General features: G+C 41.7%; 1 protein-coding gene across 4 annotated transcripts in view; it reads right to left on the reverse strand.

The window, feature by feature from the left end:
• bmal2 (basic helix-loop-helix ARNT like 2) overlaps positions 1-22,936 on the reverse strand; it is a 31,072-nt gene extending 8,136 nt beyond the window's left edge. Inside the window, exons 1-8 of one of the 4 annotated variants that reach the window (XM_029667757.2) lie at positions 22,502-22,936; positions 9,121-9,198; positions 8,616-8,669; positions 8,464-8,505; positions 2,747-2,904; positions 2,194-2,366; positions 701-739; positions 341-458 (exon numbers count right to left, since the gene is read on the reverse strand). In XM_029667757.2, the coding sequence (XP_029523617.1) occupies positions 341-458; positions 701-739; positions 2,194-2,366; positions 2,747-2,904; positions 8,464-8,505; positions 8,616-8,669; positions 9,121-9,194 (658 nt within the window). In that variant the 5' untranslated portion in view covers positions 9,195-9,198; positions 22,502-22,936. Of the gene's footprint in view, positions 1-340; positions 459-700; positions 740-2,193; positions 2,367-2,746; positions 2,905-8,414; positions 8,506-8,615; positions 8,670-9,120; positions 9,248-22,501 lie in introns of those variants that run through there. The other 3 variants (XM_029667755.2, XM_029667756.2, XM_029667758.2) reach the window with 3 other exon arrangements.
• Between the last annotated feature and the right edge of the window lie 948 nt (positions 22,937-23,884).

The following is a 23,884-nucleotide window of genomic DNA, read 5'->3' on the forward strand; positions in this document are numbered from 1 at the left end:
ACATTTTCCTTATGGAAAATACACACCTTACCTTTCACACCCTGTCCCCGCACACAGCTGAGAGTCACACACCCTGTCCCCGCACACAGCTGAGAGTCACACACCTTACTTTTCACACCCTGTCCCCGCACACAGCTGAGAGTCACACACCTTACTTTTCACACCCTGTCCCCGCACACAGCTGAGAGTCACACACCTTACTTTTCACACCCTGTCCCCGCACACAGCTGAGAGTCACACACCTTACTTTTCACACCCTGTCCCCGCACACAGCTGAGAGTCACACACCTTACTTTTCACACCCTGTCCCCGCACACAGCTGAGAGTCACACATACTTACTTTTGGCATCTATTAGTCTCTCACGGGGATATAACTCAGAAGCTGAGAGCTGCTCCTTTACTTTCTCCATGTCCTTTGGGTGAATGTAGTCAAAGAGACTCTGTCCAATCAGTTCCGTCTGTAAACAAAAACAACCAATCAACTCCACTTGCTGATAATAAGTAACGACTTACATTGACTACATCTCTATAACACATTACATATCTTTAAGCATTTCATGAATGTGTTATAACAGGCCCTAACCACATTACCAGTCTAAGTGAATATGCCAAAAGGACAAACCACGTTCTGAAAATGATGCTGATATGTAGCCTGTACCAGCCCCATCTCCCCACTGGCCGGTATAGGTCTGTGACTTACCTTCTTTCTCTCACGGAGGTCAATGGTGCATGAAGATCCCTACAGGGTTGAACCCTCAGGGTACATTTTACAGATTAAATAGTGTAGTTGAGGGTCATAACACTTTCGTACTTCATTGACAGCTCTCCTCCACATCACAATTAAGTTGGTCATACTGGTCTATAAACACATACAAAGGATCTAAAGTTCATTTGGAAAGTATTCATACCCCTGGCCGTTTTCCACATTTTGTTACAGCCTTAATCTAAAATGGATTAAATAGTGTTTTCCCCCTCATCAATCTACACATAATGACAAAGCAAAAACAGGTTTTTATTTTCAGGTCTCTCCAGAAATGTTTGATCAGGTTCAAGTCCAGGCTATGGCTGGGCCACTCAAGGACATTCAGTTTAGAATAAGGCTGTAACTTAACAAATTGTGGAAAAATAATACTTTCCGAATGCACTGCATTTATGAATTCCATGCAGTCAATGTAAAGTCAAATCTATTTTCCCATTCATAAAGCGTTTAAAGTTCAGCACTTCATGGTAATTAACTGCGCAGTTTGCCACTCTGGTATGTCATAGGCCGATACCGGCTGGTGGGGGAAATGGGGCTAATTCAGGCTGTATGTCATCATCATTCTCAAAACGGGGGTTTAACCTTTGGGCATATTCACCAACACTGGTATGATGAAATCACACTTTTGAGAACAGCCATAATGATGACAATATGCTGTCATTGCAATGATGCATCTATTAAGATACATAAATATGACTTATTGCATTGCTTGACACAAATGCGCTATAGATATGCTATGGATATATTTCATGAACCTTTACTATACCCTGGCATTAGTGAATACTTGTTTCTGATTGAGTCGAAGTGCATTCTAGAGCGTGCATAATTTCCTATAATGCACAGTATATTTGCACAGCAGAATTCAATGGCTATAGTTATTTTTTGACATGTTCCATGTTTGAGCCGCTTTTGAAAGCAAAAGTCAAATTTTATTTTTTGGGGTCATTGTTGAATTTGATTCCCATAATGGCAAGCTACGACTGATGGCTTGGTTAGCTAAACTATCACGTCTGTTTGGTTACCACGGCAACTACTGTAGCTATCTAGCTACTTCAGTGGATGTTGAACACATGTCTACCAGCAAATGTGTTTATCACTTTTATACCATGGCTATAATGTAATCAACTCGGGGCTCTGTGTGTTCTCTGAAAAATAATGCAACTCCATGGAAGGTCAGTTCCACTCCAACATATCTACCAGGTCGTTCATTGATTTTCCTTTACATAATGGGACCTGTTCTAACACATTAATGAAACGCTTATATAAGTAATAAATGAATTATGGATATGTAGTCAAAGTAAATCCTAACCTAACGTTGTTCCAATGCAACCTAAAACTTGCTATCAAAGAACATCAGAACTATTATTCTGTAACAGAAACTGTGTGAATCATTTGAAAATGTTAATAAAGTGTGTAGTGGTGAGATTTCTCACCTGGCTGTAATTCAGTGTCTTGTTGATGGACTCTGAGACAAAGACTATTTTTCCGCGATCACAACCCACTACGAACAGGAACCCGTCTGCAGCCTTGAGAATGAGGTGTTTGAGCTCGTCATCAGGGAGGAATGAAGGCTTATAATTGGCTTCAGCAAAGGAACAGGTGGAACCTGGGTAAGTATAACAGCAGTCAGAGAGGACGAGGATTTGTTGTTTCTGTCAAGTGGCATTGAAGCAATATATTAATGTGTGTGATATTTATGAGCCATTGCCAAAGAAGTAAAAAATATACTTGGGCTTTTCATCATAAAAATAATATCAGGTTTACAGTTAATACAATGTACAATATACGTAACAATTTGCGACTTAAAATGACCCGAAACCGTCTAAGACAAGGTGACAGTTGGTGGTTAAGCTATCACCATGTCTCCTAAGAAAGTATTAGTATAAATAAAGTATTACCTTGTATTAACTCACATGACTTAAGTCTACCTCATATTTGTAAAGTATTAAGTGGGTGAGCAGGCCAACCAACTGTACAGTAGGCTACCTTTGAGGGATTTGAGGTGCTGCACAGCCATCCTGAGCACGGTGAGTTTGTCCAACTTGCGGGACATGGGGTTACAGGTGGGAATCATGGCTGACAGCTCGTCGATCAGATTGTTCATCTTGTCCCGGCGCCGCTTCTCGATCTGGCTGTGAGGCTCCCTGGAGAGAGATGGACACTCAATGACACCCGATGCGGTGAACCCATTTTCTCTCATGACACCTCCCTACTTCTTCGTCTGGCTTTATGGGATTGTGTTCTCAAAATTCAACCTAACATTATCCACTTACATTACTCGACTTATTCCACGTTTTGTTGTGTTACAGTCTGAATTGAAATGGGATTAAATAGATTTTTTTCTCACTCCCATCTACACACAATACCCCATAATGACAAGGTGAAAACATGTTCAGACATTTTTGCAAATGTATTGAAAATGAAATATCGGATTTTACATAAGTATTCACACCTGAGTAAATACTTTGTAGAAGCACCTTTGGCAGCGATTACAGCTGTGAGTCTATCTGGGTAAGTCTAAGATCTATCCACACCTGCAACATTCTCCAATTATTCTTTCCCAAAAAATTTCTGTCAAGTTCTGTCAAATTGGTTGTTGATCATTGCTAGACAACCATTTTCAGGTTTTGCCATAGATTTTCAAGTAAATTAAGTCAAAACTGTAACCTCGGCCACTCAGGAACATTCACCATCTTCCTAGTAAGCAACTTCTGTGTTTTACGTTATTGTCCTGCTGAAAAGTGACTTAACCAGTGCCTGATGGAAAGCAGACAAGCAGGTTTTCCTCTAGGATTGACTGTTTAGGCGCCATTCTGTTTGTTTTTTTATCGTGAAAAACTCCCCAGTCCTTTATGATTACAAGCATACCCATAACATGATGCAGCCACCACTATGCTTGAAAATGTAGAGTGTGGTACTCCGTAATGTGAATTATTTGCCTCAAACATAACGCTTTCTATTCAGGACAAAAAGTTAAATTGCTTTGCCTCATTATTTGCAGTATTACTTTAGTGCCTTGTTGCAAACAGGATTCATGTTTTGGAATATATTTATTCTGTACAGACAACCCTTTTCACTCTGTCAATTAAGTTAATATTTTGGAGTAACTACAATGGGAAACCCAGAAGCGAGCTGCCCAGTGACGCGAGCCTACCAGATGAGCTAAAATGCCTTGTAGACAACCCCCTTGGGTTGTGCCATGGCGGAGATCTTTGTGGGCTATACTCAGCCTTGTCTCAGGATGGTAAGTTGGTGGTTGAAGAGATCCCTCTAGTGGTGTGGGGGCTGTGCTTTGGCAAAGTGGGTGGGGTTATATCCTTCCTGTTTGGCCCTGTCCGGGGGTGTCCTCGGATGGGGCCACAGTGTCTCCTGACCCCTCCTGTCTCAGCCTCCAGTATTTATGCTGCAGTAGTTTATGTGTCGGGGGGCTAGGGTCAGTTTGTTATATCTGGAGTACTTCTCCTGTCCTATTCGGTGTCCTGTGTGAATCTAAGTGTGCGTTCTCTAATTCTCTCCTTCTTTCTCTCTCTCGGAGGACCTGAGCCCTAGGACCATGCCCCAAGACTACCTGACATGATGACTCCTTGCTGTCCCCAGTCCACCTGGCCGTGCTGCTGCTCCAGTTTCAACTGTTCTGCCTTATTATTATTCGACCATGCTGGTCATTTATGAACATTTGAACATCTTGGCCATGTTCTGTTATAATCTCCACACGGCACAGCCAGAAGAGGACTGGCCACCCCACATATGCTCTTTCTAATTCTCTCTTTCTTTCTCTCTCTCAGAGGACCTGAGCCCTAGGACCATGCCCCAGGACTACCTGACATGATGACTCCTTGCTGTCCCCAGTCCACCTGGCCGTGCTGCTGCTCAAGTTTCAACTGTTCTGCCTTATTATTATTCGACCATGCTGGTCATTTATGAACATTTTAACATCTTGGCCATGTTCTGTTATAATCTCCACCTGGCACAGCCAGAAGAGGACTGGCCACCCCACATAGCCTGGTTCCTCTCTAGGTTTCTTCCTAGGTTTTGGCCTTTCTAGGGAGTTTTTCCTAGCCACCGTGCTTCTACACCTGCATTGCTTGCTGTTTGGGGTTTTAGGCTGGGTTTCTGTACAGCGCTTTGAGATATCAGCTGATGCTATATAAATAAATTTGATTTGATGCATGGGAGCACCAGCTGATCTGGACGACTGTGTGATAACGCTCTTGGCAGCCGATGTGAGCAAGACATTTAAACAGGTCAACATTCACAAAGCCACGGGGCCAGACGGATTACCAGGACGTGTACTCAAAGCATGGACGGAACAACTGGCAAGTGTCTTCACTGACATTTTCAACCTCTCCCTGACCGAGTCTGTAATACCTACATATTCGAAGCAGACCACCATAGTCCCTGTGCCCAAGGAAGCGAAGGTAACCCGCCTAAATGATTACTGCCCCGTGGCACTCACGTCGGTTGCCATGAAGTGCTTTGTAAGGCTGGTATCTGGGAGGATCAACAGCATCCTCCCAGATACCCTAGACCAACTCCAATTCGCATATTGTACCAACAGATCCACAGATGAAGCAATCTCTATTGCACTCCACACTGCCTTGTCCCACCTGGACAAAAGGAACACATATGTGAGAATGCTGTTCATTGACTACAGCTCAGCGTTTAACACCATAGTGCCCACGAAGCGCATCACTAATCTCAGGATCCTGGGACTAAACACCTCCCTCTGCAACTGGATCCATGGACATCCTGATGGGCTGCCCCAAGGTGGTAAGGGTAGTCAACAACACGTTTGCCACGCTGATCCGCAACACTGGGGCCCCTCAGGGGTGTATACTTAGTCCCCTCCTGTACTCCCTGTTCAACCACGATTGCATGGCCAAGCACGACTCCCAACACCATCATTAAGTTTGCTGATGACACAACAGTGGTAGGCCTGATCACTGACAACGATGAGACCGCCTATAGGGAGGCGGGTCAGAGACCTGGCAGTGTGGTTCCAGGACAACAACCTCTCCCTCAATGTGAGCAAGACAAAGGAGCTGATCGTAGAATACAGGAAAAGTTGGGCCGAACAGGTCCCCATTAACATCGACGGGGCTGTAGTTACTTTTTACTTTAGTTTATTTGGTAAATATTTTCTTAACTCTTTCTTGAACTGCACTGTTGGTTAAGGGCTTGTAAGTAAGCATTTCACTGTAAGGTCTACACTTGTATTCAGCGCATGTGACAAATAAAGTTTGATTTGAATGTTGATCAGTCCTCAGTTTTCTCCCATCACAGCCATTAAACTCAAACTGTCTTAAAGTCACTATTGGCCTCATGGTGAAATCCCTTAACGGTGTCCTTCCTCTCAGATAACTGACTTAGGAAGGAAGCCTGTATCTTTGTAGTGACTGGGTGTATTGATAAACCATCCAAAGTGTAGTTTTTTAAATCTACCAAGGCACTGTATACATCAATGATGTCGCTCTTGCAGCTGGTGAGTCTCTGATCCACCTCTACGCAGACGACACCATTCTGTATACTTCTGGCCCTTCTTTGGACACGGTGTTAACAACCCCCCAGGTGAGCTTCAATGCCATACAACTCTCCTTCTGTGGCATCCAATTGCTATTAAATACAAGTAAAACTAAATGCATGCTCTTCAACCGATCGCTGCCAGTACCTGCCCGCCTGTCCAACATCACTACTCTGGAAGGCTCGGACTTAGAATATGTGGACAACTACAAATACCTAGGTGTCTGGTTAGACTGTAAACTCTCCTTCCAGACTCACATCAAACATCTCCAATCCAAAAGTAAAATCTAGAATTGGCTTCCTATTTCGCAACAAAGCATCCTTCACTCATGCTGCCAAACATGACCATAACATGACCTAAAACTGACCATCCTACCAATCCTCGACTTCAGCGATGTCATTTACAAAATAGCCTCCAATACCCTATTCAATAAATTGGATGCAGTCTATCACAGTGCCAGCCCCACATACTACCCACCATTGCGACCTGTACGCTCTCGTTGGCTGGCCCTCGCTTCATACTCGTCGCCAAACCCACTGGCTCCAGGTCATCTACTAGACCCTGCCAGGTAAAGTTGCCCCTTATCTCAGCTCGCTGGTCACCATAGCAGCACCCACCTGTAGCACGGTCTCCAGCAGGTATATCTCTCTGGTCACCCCCAAAACCAATTATTTCTTTGGCCGCATCTCCTTCCAGTTCTCTGCTGCCAATGACTGGAACGAACTACAAAAATCTCTGAAACTGGAAACACTTATCTCCCTCACTAGCTTTAAGCACCAGCTGTCAGAGCAGCTCACAGATTACTGCACCTGTACATAGCCCATCTATAATTTAGCCCAAACAACTACCTCTTTCCCTACTGCATTTATTTATTTTGCTCCTTTGCACCCCATTATTTCTCTCTACTTTGCACATTCTTCCACTGCAAATCAACCATTCCAGTGTTTTACTTGCTATATTGTATTTACTTCGCCACCATGGCCTTTTTTTGCCTTTACCTCCCTTCTCAACTCACTTGCTCACATTGTATATAGACTTATATTTCTACTGTATGTTTGTTTTACTCCATGTGTAACTATGTGTTGTTGTATGTGCCGAACTGCTTTGCTTTATCTTGGCCAGGTAGCAATTGCTAATGAGAACTTGTTCTCGACTTGCCTACCTGGTTAAATGAAGGTGAAATAAGAAATTAAAAAATAGGAAAACCTCCCTGGTCTTTGTGGTTGAATATGTGTTTGAAATTCACTGCTTGACCGAGGGACCTTACAGATAATCATATGTCTTGAGTACAGAGATTAGGTAGTCATTCAAAAATCATGTTTAACTCTATTATTGCACACGGAGTGAGTCCATGCAACTTATGTGACTTGTTCAAAAGGTGCACTATGCAGAAATCGCTCCGCCATTTCCAGGTTGCTAAAATTCAAATAGTTTGGCTAATTTGAGTTCGAGACAAAAGAAGCAAGTATAATATAGAGTGTCATTGTACAATATTTTCCATAACCAAAAATATTGTATTTTCAGCTGTTAGGAAGCTGATGTACAAAACCGAAAGTAAAAGAACCCAAACGAAACTCAAGAATGGGAAGCATAGAAATAGCGGACATAGAACAAATATAACGCTTCTTAGACTTTATTTCAATGAGAATGTAAGACCTATAACTCACATTTCTAATTAAATTTGGTCCAGTCACCCAAAAAGTTACATACTGCAGCTGTAAGCAAAGGGGTTGAATATTTACTGACTCAGCTTTACGCAAAGGGGTTGAATGCTCACTCACTCAAGACATTTCAGATTGAAATGTTTAATTAATTAGTAAAACAAATGTGAAAACATAGTTCCACTTTGACATTATGGGGTACTGTGTGTAGGCCAGTGACAACAAATCTCAATTTAATCCATTTTAAATTCAGGCTGTAAAATGTGGAAAAGTCAAGGGGTGAGAATAATTTCTGAAGGCACTGTAAACCTTGGTTGTAGGTCATTCACCAAGTTTTTGGATATACTGTATTTCACCCATATAGTCATATTTTATTATCCATCCATAACTGCATGCATTTACTAGCCTATTACATGGTAATTACATAGAGGTTATATGTATAAGTTGAATATCCTATCTTACTTAAACTCACATAACACCCAAAAAGTTGCCAGTTTGTGGTCAATGAGTAACCCAGATACCTGAAGCATTTGATTTTAGCCTGAGAGTCCTCCCCTTCAGATCTGTAAGAGAGATACAGAGTATATTCAAATTAAATCACATCTACAGTCTAGTGAATTAATAGTGTGTGTTGAATAAAGCGCTCAGAGCCTTGAGAGTCGTTGAACAGTACCGGTCTTCTTCATCTTTCATATCTGCAACCAGATTGGAGGCTGATTTGATTTCCCTGGGAACAAAGTGCATGCTTATATTTAAACTCAAAACCAATTACATCTGCTGTTTTAAAAAGCCAATTGCACTGCCTAGTTAGCCTGGCTGATACCAAACATAAGTCCTACAGACTTCAGTCTAGACTCTGGAAATGCTGTTAAGATGTTTGCACGATGCATCGATAATGAAGGGTGCTGTGCTTTTACTGGTTTGTCCTCATGTCTCTCACTCAAACACCCACATGCACAGAGACACACACAGCAAATCGAAAACAGTGAGAGGTATCAAACCACCAGGGGGGGGGGGGGGCAAGCAGGCACATAAAGCACAAACACCACACACTAACCAATTTGTACAATTTTGTCCTGTAATTGTATTTACTAAATGAAAATAGTGTCCAATAATCTTGTAAGAGATGGATGTGATAATGGCACAGATACATATTTTTTTAAATCACACACACTTACATGTCCATGCTTCCCTTGCGTTTCCGGGGCAGTTCCATTCCTGAGGTCATGCCAGCGGCTGAGGTGGGGGTCATCAAGCTGGGCAGAGAGACAGAATGGCTTTGGTTTTCCTCCACCAACACATCCCCTACAACCAACACACACACACACTATCCATTAACAATGGATTAAAGATCTGAGTAAACAATCCTAAGAACAGTAGGTGAACAACTGTGTTGGTCATCCAGGCTGGAAATGGACAATCCTACATTTTCGATCAAAACTAACCCCCCAAAAAGTGAATTCGCTAACAGATGTATGGTATATCTTAGTACTAGCAGTATATTTTAATTTTATTTAGGCTTGTTGTAGCCCATTTAAGAGGATGTTTGGCAACGGGCTATATAAAACACTCTGACGTGGGGGAAGAAACAGCTGTGCCTTTCTTGCGCTAACACTCCCATTGTCTTTCCTCACTAGCACCGACTTTGCTGATAGTTGTTTTATTGAGGAACGGCTTTACTTACTATAACTGTGATATGTGGTTGGCTCACCTAGCTCCCTTAAGATAAATGCACTAACTCAATGTTGCTCTGGATAAGAGAGTCTGCTAAACGACAAATGTAAAAGACCGGACCCTAACCTGCTCACTGGGCGTGAGTGTGCACGTGTGTCTGGTCATGACAGGTCCAGGCAAGGGGAATATAACGCAGGATAGGCCAAGCGTAGCTCCTGTCCCCCATCTATTACACAGTGCCTGTTACACAGACCCAAATAACCCCATTATCAGATCTGATGTTTAATTCTGCTCTCGCCACTGAACATCTGTAGAGGGATTGCCGGCCTTTGGATAGGGGACAATGTTCAGGCAACACGCACCCCTCCATCGCGTTCATTCACTAACTCACGCTCGTCCTGAATCAGTTTCCTGCACTCACATAACCTACTGTCCAGGGCTCACTCACATGAGAAGTAGATTATGATGTCACACAGGAGGAAGGACATTCAGTTGTAGGAGGGTGAGGGATTCATTGATGTCTTATGAATCTAAAACCCTATTTTGTAATAATCACTTTGCAGTTATTTTACATTCTAATGTAATGCTTATATTTGTAGGCACGTTTAAGCGTATACAAAACAGTATCTGTTCCAGGTGCGTAGGTATTACATTTGGAGTACTGGAAGAGATGACATGTACACGGTCAAAAAAAAAGAGGAATAAATCCAAAATGGAAGCTTGAATGCAAAAACAGATAATGGCCAAAAGTTCATTGCGCAGAAAAATGCATGAATAAAAACGTGAGAAAGCAAAACACAAAACGTTTCGGGGATCAAGCCATCATCCGTGTGAATGGTGAGCACACACACACACCTGGCTTCTTTTTAATTGCATATGTCAAAAGATCAAGTGAGCAAATCTATACATGCAAACAAGTACATAGTACAATGCATAATTAAACTACAGAAGCAGACAGAACTACTTATTTTTTTACATATACCATGTGAACATTTCCTATGAAGAATGAAGAGGTGGGAACTAAAGGGCTTGAAATACCACTAGACTGGCGCTCTACACTCCCATCAAGTTACAACCACAAATGGTTACATAAGGCAAAAACGAAAGTAAGGTGGTTGGTCGGGGTGGGTGTATGACACAAACGTCTAGCAACACAAAGGTTGCGATTTCAAATATCGCCACGGACAACTTTAGCATTTATGCTAATTAGCATCCACTTACTTATTTTTAGATATTTTGCAACTAATGTACATAGCATGTTAGCTAACCCTAACCCTTCCACTAACCTTGACCTTAACTCCTAGCCAAGCTAACTTTAGCAAGCTAGCTAATGTTAGCAACTTATCTGAAATTCGTAACATATAGTACATTTGGAAATTTCATGACATATTGTACGTTTTTCAAATGCGTAACATTTAATACTAATTGAGCTGTATTGTAGCCGCAAGAAAAGTATATTTTATACTAATACAATTGCTCAGAGAAAGAAATTGTTTAACAAGTAAATTTAAAAAAAAAAGATGGGTCAAAATCATTGGATCAATAATCCATCACCTTCCTCCTGCAAGGATAATGACAATTTAATTTTTTAAAATAAGATTGGAGAACACATCGGGAGGGATCTTAGAACATTCCTCTATACAAAATCTTTCCAGATGTATTTATTTTTATTTCACCTTTATTTATCTTTCCAGATCCTTGATATCCTTCCTGTGCTTATGGACTGTCTTCTACTCAAACCATAGGTTTTAAATGAGGTTCAGGTCCGGAGACTGAGACTTTGTGGTCATTTAACCATTTTTGTGGATTTTGATGTGTGCTTGGGGTTCTTGTCTTGCTGGAAGATTCAATTGCGGCCCAGTTTTAGCTTCCTGGCAGAAGCAACAAGGTTTTTGGCTAAAATGTCCTGGTACTTGGTAAAGTTCATGATGCTGTTGACCTTAAATGCGTCTGCATGCTTCCCAATATATGCATATATTATGACAACATTTTGTGATGTCTTTGAGGGCGACGGCTTTTGGGCTTTGTTGAGTTTTATTTGGCTGTTCGGGCACACATTCTTTTCTGACGGCAAGCTGAAGTTCGGAGAAGAAGTCTACGCCCCTTTGTTGTGATTGGTCAACAGTAGGGATTCTTCAATAAAGTCTTTGTTGTCATTCAATGAGAGGACTCATTTTCATGCACAGTTTTTAATTGAGAAATACTGCACCAAAAGATATTGCGATATTGTAAAAAATATTATCCTGATATGTAACTGTATTGATTGCCACTCCAAATGTGTTCTCAAATCTCAAAACATTTTAGAAGTAGGGTCAATGTCATTATCCTCCTAAGGGGAGGGATGAGATTCAAACTTGCTACCTTTGGGTACGTAACCATACCGAACGTAACATTTCATACTAATTTCAGTAACCCGGATTTACATGTAATAAGTTACATCTAGTCTATGAGACCAGGCTGTTATTTTATGTAGCCCAACTGCTGCATGTGTGCCCTTGTGGGGCAGACTGCTAGTAGAAATGTCACGATATGCCCTTATATGGAGCTTGATGAAAGATGATTAAAGTTTTTTGAATTAGGCATATCACAGGTAAAAAGTTATTTACGCAAAGTGGAAAAAGATATGGCAGCAAGAGCAAGCTGGTGTTCGGTCCCGGCTGTATATTATACAGGAAATCAAGGGAAATGGCTATGGTCCAGCTACGGCTAACTTATGGCTTTGGTGGCAAGAGCGGCAGCGGCCATCTGAAGCTCAATTTGCCTAAATTCTTTGTCCGAATACTCAGGCTCAAATAAATACTAATGTGGAACATTGTCTTCACTTCTCCGCTGAACAAAACCTGCATTTGTGTATAAAGGCATAATGTGCAGTCTATGCGGCAGGGATTCCCCCTATGAGTGCACATGCGCAGTTGTTACCCATATGGCAGCTACATAAAATAATCACAAATGTTTTAGGTGGAAAAGTACAACTTTTCTGACTCAAAACGGATAGTACTTTTGACAAAAATAGCTCATTTGGCCATACACTTTCAATACAACAACTAATTTTTCCACACTTTGCAGATTTCTGAATCATGAATTTACTGGCAAGAGAGTAGAGGGAGGCCCGCATCCAGCAACGTCACGAGTCACGTGACTAATTTTTTCAGCCTTTTCAGTACAGCACTACATTGAGAGGACAAGGGGGAGGGAGCAAACTCCACTGAACTAGTTTCAATGTATGGAATCACTTGGAAGTTTCTGGATTTTGGGCCAGTAACCGAAAAGTCGCTGGTTCGAATCCATGAGCAGACTAGGTGAAAAATCTGTCGATGTGCCCTTGAGAACAGACACTTAACCCTAATAGCTCCTGTAAGTCACTCTGGATAAGAGCATCTGCTCTTATGAAATAGGGTCAGTCTGTTATATCTGGAGTATTTCTCCTGTCTTATCCGGTGTCCTGTGTGAATTTAAGTATGCTTTCTCTAATTCTCTCGCTCTCTCTCGGAGGACCTGAGCCCTAGGACCATGCCTCAGGACTACCTGGCACGATGACTCCTTGCTGTCCCCAGTCCACCTGGCCGTGCTGCTGCTCCAGTTTCAACTGTTCTGCCTGCGGCTATGGAACCCTGACCTGTTCACCGGACGTGCTACCTGTCCCAGACCTGCTGTTTTCAGTCTAGGGACAGCAGGAGCGGTAGAGATACTCTCAATGATCGGCTTTGAAAAGCCAACTGACATTTAGTCCTGAGGTGCTGACTTGTTGCACCCTCAACAACTACTGTGATTATTATTATTTGACCCTGCTGGTCATTTATGAACATTTAAACATCTTGGCCATGGTCTGTCATAATATCCACCCGGCACAGCCAGAAGAGAACTGGCCACCCCTCATAGCCTGGTTCTTCTCTAGGTTTCTTCATAGGTTTGAGTCTTTCTAGGGAGTTTTTCCTAGCCACCGTGCTTCTACGCCTGCATTACTTGCTGTTTGGGGTTTTAGGCTGGGTTTCTGTACAGCACTTTGATATATTAGCTGATCTAAGAAGGGCTATATAAATAAATGTTATTTGATTGCATGAATCATGCCTTCATGGTCGAATTGCTACAAAGAAACCACTACTTAAAGGACATCAACAAGAAAGAGAGACTTGCTTCGGCCAAGAAACACGAGCAATGGACATTAGACCGGTGGAAATCTGTCCTTTGGTCTGATGAGTCCAAATTTGAGATTTTTTGTTCCAACCGAGTGTCTTTGTGAGATGCAGAGTAGGTGAACGGATGATCTCCGCATGTGTGGTTCCCATCGTGAAGCATGGAGGAGGTGTGATGGTGCTTAACCAGCATGGCTTTCACAGCATTCTGCAGTGATACGCCAACCCATTTGGTTTGCGCTTAGTGGGAATATCATTTGTTTTCAACAGGACAATGACTCAACACACCTCCAAGCTGTGTAAGGGCTATTTGACCAAGGAGGAGAGTGATAGAGTGCTGCATCAGATGACCTGGCCTCCACAATCAACCGACCTCAAGCCAATTGAGATGGTTTGGGATGAGTTGGACCAAAGAGTGAAGGAAAAGCAGCCAACAAGTGTTCAGCATAACTCCTTCAAGACTGTTGGAAAAGCATTCCGCATGAAGCTGGTTGAGAGAATGCCAAGAGTGTGCCAAGCTGTCATCAAGGCAAAGAGTGGCTACTTTGAATAATCTCAAACATAAAATATATTTAGATTTGTTTAACACTTTTTTGGCTACTATATGATTCCACATGTTATTTCATAGTTGTGATGTCTTCACTATTATTCTATGATGTAGAAAATAGTACAAATAAAGAAAAATCCTTGAATGAGTAGATGTGTCCAATCCTTCGACTGGTACTGACCTCACTGGGACTTAAACACAAGGCTAAGGTTCTTTCCAAGGGAAATAGCATTACTCCCATGTTACAGAACATTTGACCTTTCCACTGCTTTCTGTATTTAATTATTAGCCAGGATCCTAAGCAGCTAAAACACGTATATCCACTAAAATGGGGGTCAAAAAGAATGCATCATCATCATCGGGGCGGCAGCGTAGCCTAGTGGTTAGAGTGTTGGACTAGTAACCGAAAGGTTGCAAGTTCAAATCCCAGAGCTGACAACACTATTTCTAGGCCGTCATTGAAAATAAGAATTTGTTCTTCACTGACTTGCCTAGTTAAATAAATAAATCTACATGCAGGTAATGTGTTAATGCGAAAACAGTGTAGGCCTACAAGGGTGGTCTAATGAAGCAATAGGGCTGTTCATATGCACAACACAGCCCTTTGCTGTTATATTTGCCATATATCACAAACCCAAGGTGCCTTATTGCTGGTTACCCGTTTAGAGCAGTACGGTCAAATATAGCACCGCTGTCAGCCAATCAGCATTCAGAGCTCGAATCACCCAGTTTACATGGACTTATATTGAATTATTTTTCTATTCGTCTCACAAGTCTGGCACTGCAAAATAGACAGTTGCCATGGGGAATCATCCTCGCTATATGCTTCAGGAGCAATAAAGGTGTTTGACACACATGAAAACCTGAACAGTGTCTTGACCTCAGTCTTGATAGACATGGCTATAGATCACTGATCGATAAATTATTTTGTTACTTTAGAAACATCAAAACTAGAATGTGCCTTAAACAAAGGAGTAATAATATTCGATTTTTATATGACGACGTCATTGGCTGAGGTCAGTCGGAGGCTCGCTGGGGCGTGTTCATTAGGACACACTGTAGGAAAATGACCCTGACTGCCCACTCAGTTTCCATCTGTGGGCATCAGTGTGGCCAGAAAGAGCGTATGAAAACGATAACATAGCTTTCATAGCCAGAGACAAAGAATTGCAAAACACCCCAATTCCCTTGACTTACTTTTATTAAAGGTTAATCATCACATAACCAAAAGCTTTTTTAGCCACAGTTATTCACAGGACCAAGGTCTTAGATAGTTTGTGTTTATTCCCACAGTTGTATTCCTTGTCATTATGCCTTTGTAAGGATATGAAAACAATACCTTCCTGTCTGACCAGCTATTGACAGAGGGTCGTTCTAACCTTGTCTAAAGATTACAGGCTCTATTTTAACAAACCTAACATAATGGTAAATCGAAGCACTGGGGCTCTAGGTGCGGGGGTGTCAGAAATATTTTTGCTATTTTCACAGCCGGTATTATAAAGGAAATAGTTGGCGGTGGCGAGAAAAGGATGGGTTTTGATTACTAAACAAGTTGTAGATGTGATGAGGGCTTGGCCACTCACTGACCAATCAACTCGTCCCATGGCTTAACACTGCATGCGTATGTCTCAAGTTCTCTAGGTTATTGACAGTCGTTGCATTGTCATCAACCAATTCAGCTGGGGGCACAGAATATTCTCCTCCTGGTCCATTGTGGATTGATACTACAGTTTATTAAATAGCATAGGCTACAGTAACAGCAGAAAAAAAAAACATTTCAGTTTGCGCAATAATTATTTATTTATTTAACCAGGAAGGGCTCATTGAGATTAAAATCTCTTTTTCAAGAGCGCCCTGGCCAAGATAGGCAGCACCAAGTCATTACAAAAAAATTAGACAGACAACACGAAAAACTACAAGTAATCTAGTAAAAAACCATTGAATTTACAAGAGTATAAAACAGCAAAATAAAAACATTGACAGGTAAGGGACTGAGCCTCAAACATTCATCCGTGATTTAAAAACAACAATCGGGACAAGCTCTTCTAGTTTAAAAGTATTTTGTAAGGTGTTCCAAGACGATGGCGCAGAGTACATAAAAGCTCTTTTACGAAATTCAGTTCGGACATTTGGAACAGTTAGCAGGATAAAGTCCAGTGAACGAAGAAAGTACCCACAACATTTCTGAACAATAAAAATGCACAAATAAAAAAGGTACTAAGCCCAAAATGGCTTTGTAAATAAAAGTATACCAGTGACTGAGCCTATGAGTGACTAGAGAAGGCCAGCCAACCCTGGTATACAAAGTGCAGTGGTGCGTAAGGGTTTTGCAGCTTAAAATAAATCTCAAATTGCCATGGTAAAGAGTGTCAATTGATCTCAAATACTGAGCGGAAGCATTCATACATAAAATATCCCCATAAAGGCATAAATGGTGCTGATTACTAGCCTCCTTCTGGCTTCAAAAGAAAAACAGGCCTTATTCCTAAAACAAAATCCCAATTTCAGCTTCAATTTTTTTGTAAGTTGTTGAATATGCAATTTAAAAGAAAGGCCGTCATCAATTAAAATTCCAAGATATTTATATGAGGTTACAACCTCAATAGCCTATGTTTGGAGTGTTGGCAGTCAACGTTGTAATAGGTTTCAACGAGCCTGGCCTATCCTACGTATCAATGCATCGCACTTCTAAAATCAATAAGTTTGGAAGAGCGCATCATTGGTAACCGGATGAGAGGCACTCTTTGGAGATGGACACATGAACAAGCTAAATTAAGTATGGAGGTAGGAATAGGTGTATATGTTATAGAATGAAATATATTTTCAATTCAAGGCACTGACTTAACATATTTTATACAAAGTACTAGGCTTCTGTCAATTGTTGCCAATGTGTGAGGCAGATTCTCCCCCCAAAAATCTGTAGTTGATATGGCATTATATTTGTAAAGCAGACAAGCGTCTCTCTTTGAAAATGGGGATGACAGCCTACTTGAACAAGCAAAATTAAGTATGCAGGTATGTGAACTGTGCATAAAGCATGAGAGCACAAAAGCTCAAATATATATATATATATATATATCACACACACATATATATATATATATAAAAGTATGTTGACACCTCTTCAAATTAGTGGATTTGTCCATTTCCACCACACCGGTTGCTGACAGGTGTATAAAGTTGAGCACACAGCCATGCAATCTCCATAGACAAACATTGACAGTAGAATGGCCTTACTGAAGAGCTCAGTGACTTTCAACGTGGCACCGTCATAGGATGCCACCTTTCCAACACGTCATTGCTAGAGTTTCCCTGGTCAACTTTAAGTGCTGTTATTGTGAAGTGGAAAGGTTTAGGAGCAAAAACAGGACCGCCGAGTGCTAAAGCGTGTAAAAATCGCCTGTCATCGGTTGCAACACTCACTACAGAGTTTCAAACTGCCTCTGGAAGCAACCTCAGCAACATAACTGTTCATCGAGAGCTTCACGAAACGGGTTTCCATTGCCGAGCAGCCCGACATAAGCCAAAGATCAGCATACGCAATGCAAAGTGTCAGTTGGAGTGGTGTAAAGCTAACCATCCTTGGACTCTGGAGTAGTGGAAATGCGTTCTCTGGAATGATGAATTACACTTCACCATCTGGCAGTTCAACGGACGAATCTGGGTTTGGCGGACGCCAGGAGAACAGTACCTGTCCAAATGTATAGAGCCAACTGTAAAGTTTGGTGGAGGAGGAATAATGGTCTGGGGCTGTTTTTAATGGTTTAGGCCCCTTAGTTCCAGTGAAGGGTGATCTTAACGCTACAACATACATTGACATTCTAACCGATTCTGTGCTTTCCCAACAGTTTGGGGAGGGCCCTTTCCTGTTTCAGCATGACAATGCCCCCGTGCACAAAGTGAGGTCCATACAAAAATGGTTTGTCGAGATCGGTGTGGAAGAACTTGACTGGTCTGCACAGAGCCCTGACCGCAACCCCATCGAACACCTTTGGGATGAACTGGAATGGCAACTGCGAGCGAGGCCTAATCGCCCAACATCAGTGCCCGACCTCACTAATGCTTGTAGCTGAATGGAAGCAAGTCCCTGCAGCAATGTTCCAAACATCTAGTGGAAAGCCTTCTCAGAAGAGTGGAGGCTGTTATAGCAGCAAAGGGGCATCAACTCCATATTAACGGCCATGATTTTGGAATGAGATGTTCGACGAGCAGATGTCCACATACACTACATGACCAAAAGTATTTCAAAGCACTCAGACCATTTAAAACCCCTTTATTCATAGGCTACTTGCCTATAAATGGCCCAGATAAAAATACAACTAAGCAATGCTGCTAAACCAATCTTGATTAAGGGGAGGGTATGCTTAGTTTTTAATCAAATTAAACTAAATGGGGGAGAAACCAGTCATTTAAAAAAAATGTTTATAAATACGAGATTCACCAGCACAAAAGGCACATCTCTCCTTCCATGGGCACTGAGAGTTATTGCTGGATCGGCTGCGCTTCCTCTCTTCTTCTTCTGTGGATTTTATTTGCCGGTTAGCAACCAACTTTAAGGTGTATTACCGCCACCAACTGGACTGGAGTGAGGACCAGAGACAGTGAACGTTTAAATCCTACCTAATATTCTCATCTCTCTAAGCAAACAATATATATAACTAAATATTACAGCCCCTGAAAAATTCCCCAGTAGTTCACTTATGCTTGGCTCTTCAACCCCATACTCCCCAAATCTAATCACAATCAGTCCCTTTCTCGAACATATTTCTGGCACTGAAATAGAACATGTTCCACAGTCTCCATCTCTCCCTGACAATCGCACCTCCCAGTCAGATGTTTCCCCACCACTTTCAATGTACTCTTTAGCCTTGTGTGTTCCAGTCTCAGCCTTGGGACTACACTTTCCTCCCTTCTCTCAGCCTGAGGACCTCCCTGCCCCAACAATGATCCGTTGCTCTTTTCGTCATTGCCAAAATAATCTCAGGAACACTAAAAGCTCCTCCTATGCTCCCTGTTTTATGGTTCTTAGATCCATCTGTGAATATATTCAAGAATTTCCCTCTCATACAACCCCAACTCTCTCACCTGACTAAATACTTTTTTGCCCCACTGTATGTGAAATGTCAACACTATCAGCCGATGGCTTGAAAGAGTAGTAGGGTCTTTCCCAGGTTTCAGTATTGGCACCACTACCGCCTGCTTCCAACTTCCAGGCAGCTTCCCTTCCTGCCACACCTTATTGTAAAGGCCCAATACTTTCCGCATTGTTTTGTCACCGAGATGAACTATTATGATGTAACACATATCATCCTTCCCAGGAGATGTTACCCCAACTTTAGCTAATGATCTCTTCATCTCAGCCAACGTAAAAGGGCCATTCACTGTACCCCCACCATCTCGCTCTGATCCAGCACCCCTGAATGTTCTCCTCTTACCCTCTCTCTCCCACGCTGCCCCACTTCTGTCAGATTGTTTGAGCTGTGCACCTTCTCAAATGCCTGGGCTAACATCTGAATTCTCTATATCTCTCACTGCAATAAACTCCTCACTTTTCAGCACAGGGAGATCCCAATATCTTTTGATCCCACTCATCCCCTGTACCTCTCCCACGGGAGTGGTCCTGCCTATGTTTCCACAGAACCGGCACCAATACGCGCTCTTAGCTGTCCTAACGATCCTCCTTACTACTGCTTGTGCTTGTTTATTCTGAATCAGGTGCTGGTAATTATGGGACCGTTTCAACATTCTGAAAGCACTGTTCCTACTCTTCACTGCTTCTCTACACTCTTCACTCCACCAGGGTACTGCATTACTCTCTCTCCCCTGTACCTATAGGAATCATCTGCATTGCGGCCCCTACTATTGTGTGCTTCTGCTATCAAAATCCATGCCATTATCAACTGCATTACCGTTTTTATATAACTCCACATTAGATCGGCATGAAATTGTCACTTTTGCCCTTGTTTTTAAGGACACACCTCAAATATTGTCACCCCTCCCACCTCAGCGGAAGTGAGCTGATGTTAGATAGGTAAATTAGTGAACCTGGCATTAGGGCTGGAAAAAGCCAGTGACAGTTTTTAGATGACAACATGTCATACTAACTTGTGCTTGACACTTGCCATAGGTCTCAAGGAATGTGTGTGTCTATAGCTGTTTGATAAAGCATATGCAGTGTGTGCAAGCATCCATTACGGTTCTGCGCCATTGTATGGAGGCAAAATGGCTCCATGTGTCTTGATATGATGTAGGCTACTCTGACAGGCAAGGCAGCAGATTTCTCTTCAACTAACATATTCACCCCACAACTTTGTCAACAAAACTACAGTTTAAGAGCATATGAATGTTGAGAATTGCAGCCTAAACAATGTTTTAGTTCTGTAAATAAATGCACGAGACCAACTGAGACTAGCTTGAGGGGAGAGAGAGCACAACATAGTCAGGCCTAGAAGAGTTGCTGTTTGACCTAGATAGGCCTATTGTATAACTGTCACGCCTCAGCACTCAGCCTGCCCATAACACACAGACAAGGAACATCTTTATGAAATGATCGAACACAGTGATTTTTTTCTAATATACAGATGACGAAAAACCATACAGTGTCAATACAATCCAAATACAGGCCATGCTATCATTATTTTCTCTAGTACTTAGAAACGGTGTTTTGTTTTGTTGATTTCAAATCAAATCGTATTGGTCACACACTCGTGTTTAGCAGATGTTATTGCGGGTGTAGCGAAATGCTTGTGCTTATAGTTCCGACAGTGCAGCAATATCTGACAAGTAATACCTAATAATTTCACAACAAATACCTAATACACACAAATCTAAGTCAAGGAATGGAATGAATAATAATAAATATATGGACGAGCAATGTCAGAGCGGCATAGATTAACATACAGTAGAATAGTATAGAATACAGTATATACATATATGAGTAATGCAAGACATGTAAACATAATTAAAGTGGCATTATTAAAAAAGTGACTAATATTCCATTTATTAAAGTGGCCAATGATTTCAAGTCTGTATGTAGGCAGCAGCCTCTGTGCTAGTGATGGCTATTTAACGGTCTGATGGCCTTGAGATAGAAGCTGTTCAGTCTGGGTGTGTATATTCATAGCTATTAGGGGCTTAAACATGTGGAAAACTTTGCCTCATATTTATGTTTAGGCCTAATATAATAATATATTTGGCTAAATACATGTTTTTTTAAAAAGTATTATCAACAAATAGCCTATAGTATAGGGCAATGTAGGCCACTAATGCACTATGCTTGCACAACCACTAGGCTCTCTCTTTACCACAGTCATCAGGCATACAATAATGATTGAAAAAGTTGTTTTTCTGCTAAATAAATGTTACACTCGTTATTGGACTGTTTGTTAACGGTAACAAACGAAGTAGGCCATCTTGAATTAACACTTATCAATAATGGCAGTGATATAATCACACAATTTAGTGCAAGTAACAAACACAAAATGCAACCCAAAACTGTTGTATTTTCTACATTTGTAGCAATCAAAGACAAATAGTAGCCATACCATTTAGGCTACGGCCATATATCAGGCTATTGTTTTTGGTATAGCCTTTCGTTGCAAAGATGAATAACATAGGCCTATATGTAGGCCCATCAAATAAAAAGTATAACTTTTAGCTTATCAACCACATGCATTTCTTTCTCATTGCTGCAGCGTATCTTTAGAAAAAGTACCCCAAATCATAAGCCTACATCATTTTGTATCGCTTTGTCTGAATTGTAGCAGATTTCGGACCTAACGTTGACAATAGAGGCCTATAGACTACTATGGAATAACATAGCATAACATAGCCTACCGTGGGTCGGGCTATAGCGCACTATGCTAAGCTATTCAAGGAAACGTGTATTATTAGACGTGTGTTCTTGCTACAGTTGCCGACAGTGTTCATAAACCTCGACGGCGATACATAGTAGCTACCCAGCTACCTAATTTGGCTACATTGTCAACAGGAATACTGTAGTGTAAGATTGCTCGACTGATCTACTGACCTAGTTTTGGATAGGGCGCAGAGGAGTTTCGGCCAATCATTGAGACGTTTGCATAGTTCCCCATACCCCTCTGCGGCCACTTTAGAACGGGCAATCACTTGCAAGTCGACACAGGCCGAAAAAATAAAACCAGTAGAAGCTACCAGATATAGTGGGTGTCCTGTAATGTAATTTACCTGTCTGTTCCCCTGTCGTTCTGTCACCGCCGCCAGCCGCTGCATTCCTTGCCGACATGGCTGGAGCCGGTACGCCGGGGCCCAAGACTCCAATGCATGTGGATAAGGCGGTAGTATTGGATAGTGTGTTGTATAATTGACTGATTTATTCTTCCAAGGGTGGAGCGATCGGGGAGACAAAAACGTGAAAGGAAAGTACACGGTGTAATAGGGACACAACGTAACCTACAAATCCGTGAACTTGCGGAAGTGGAGAAACAGCGTCCATCCACCGTCTGGCCAAAGATGGTTTCGTATGTTAGGCATCACTGCACTCAAATCACCCATTAAAAAAGCACGGCTCTTCACGGATTTTCTTTCTAAGTCGGGGTGAGAGAGGACATAGAAAGAAATAGTAATGGCGCCTTTTTATAAGCGATAACTCTGCCAAGGTTCGTTGGACCAAGCCTATAAGGAAAATTTATGTAGTTTTGGGGGGAATAATCACCGAAACTAATGATTGTGGTAAACACAGGTTTAGGCGATACGTTTTGTTCTTTGACAATCTTTATGAGCTAATGTCGCTTTTTGTGAAATTTGAAGAATGTATGTAAAATACAAAACACATAAAGGTCATGTTAACTGACGGTATAATGGCATAGAACAAAACGTATATACTATCCGAAACCTGTGTTAACCTCGGACCTTATTTTCTGCGTTTATTCCAAAACCCTATTCTTTCCGCATTCATTTTTTCCAAAGGGGAGGCTGAACGAACCATAGGCGAGGTCTATAGTGAATATTACGAAATTTAAGTGACGTGATCATAAGCTAAATTTCTGAATTAAAGTTTCCCCGGATTGTTTTTACTTAATTTACAGGAAATGTTTCTGATTAAAAATCACAAAATCATAGTTTAAAGTGACTTAAGCATACATTTATTGAAGAAAAAACAACAACATATTATTTAAATAAATATCAAATCAAATTTATTTATATAGCCCTTCGTACATCAGCTGATATCTCAAAGTGCTGTACAGAAACCCAGCCTAAAACCCCAAACAGCAAGCAATGCAGGTGTAGAAGCACGGTGGCTAGGAAAAACTCCCTAGAAAGGCCAAAACCTAGGAAGAAACCTAGAGAGGAACCAGGCTATGTGGGGTGGCCAGTCCTCTTCTGGCTGTGGCAGGTGGAAATTATAACAGAACATGGCCAAGATGTTCAAATGTTCATAAATGACCAGCATGGTCGAATAATAATAAGGCAGAACAGTTGAAACTGGAGCAGCAGCACAGTCAGGTGGAAGTTGAAACTGGAACAGCAGCATGGCCAGGTGGACTGGGGACAGCAAGGAGTCATCATGTCAGGTAGTCCTGGGGCATGGTCCTAAGGCTCAGGTCAGTT

This window comes from Oncorhynchus nerka, linkage group LG9a, assembly GCF_034236695.1.
Source record: "Oncorhynchus nerka isolate Pitt River linkage group LG9a, Oner_Uvic_2.0, whole genome shotgun sequence".
In the NCBI taxonomy this organism is placed as follows: Eukaryota; Metazoa; Chordata; class Actinopteri; order Salmoniformes; family Salmonidae; genus Oncorhynchus; species Oncorhynchus nerka.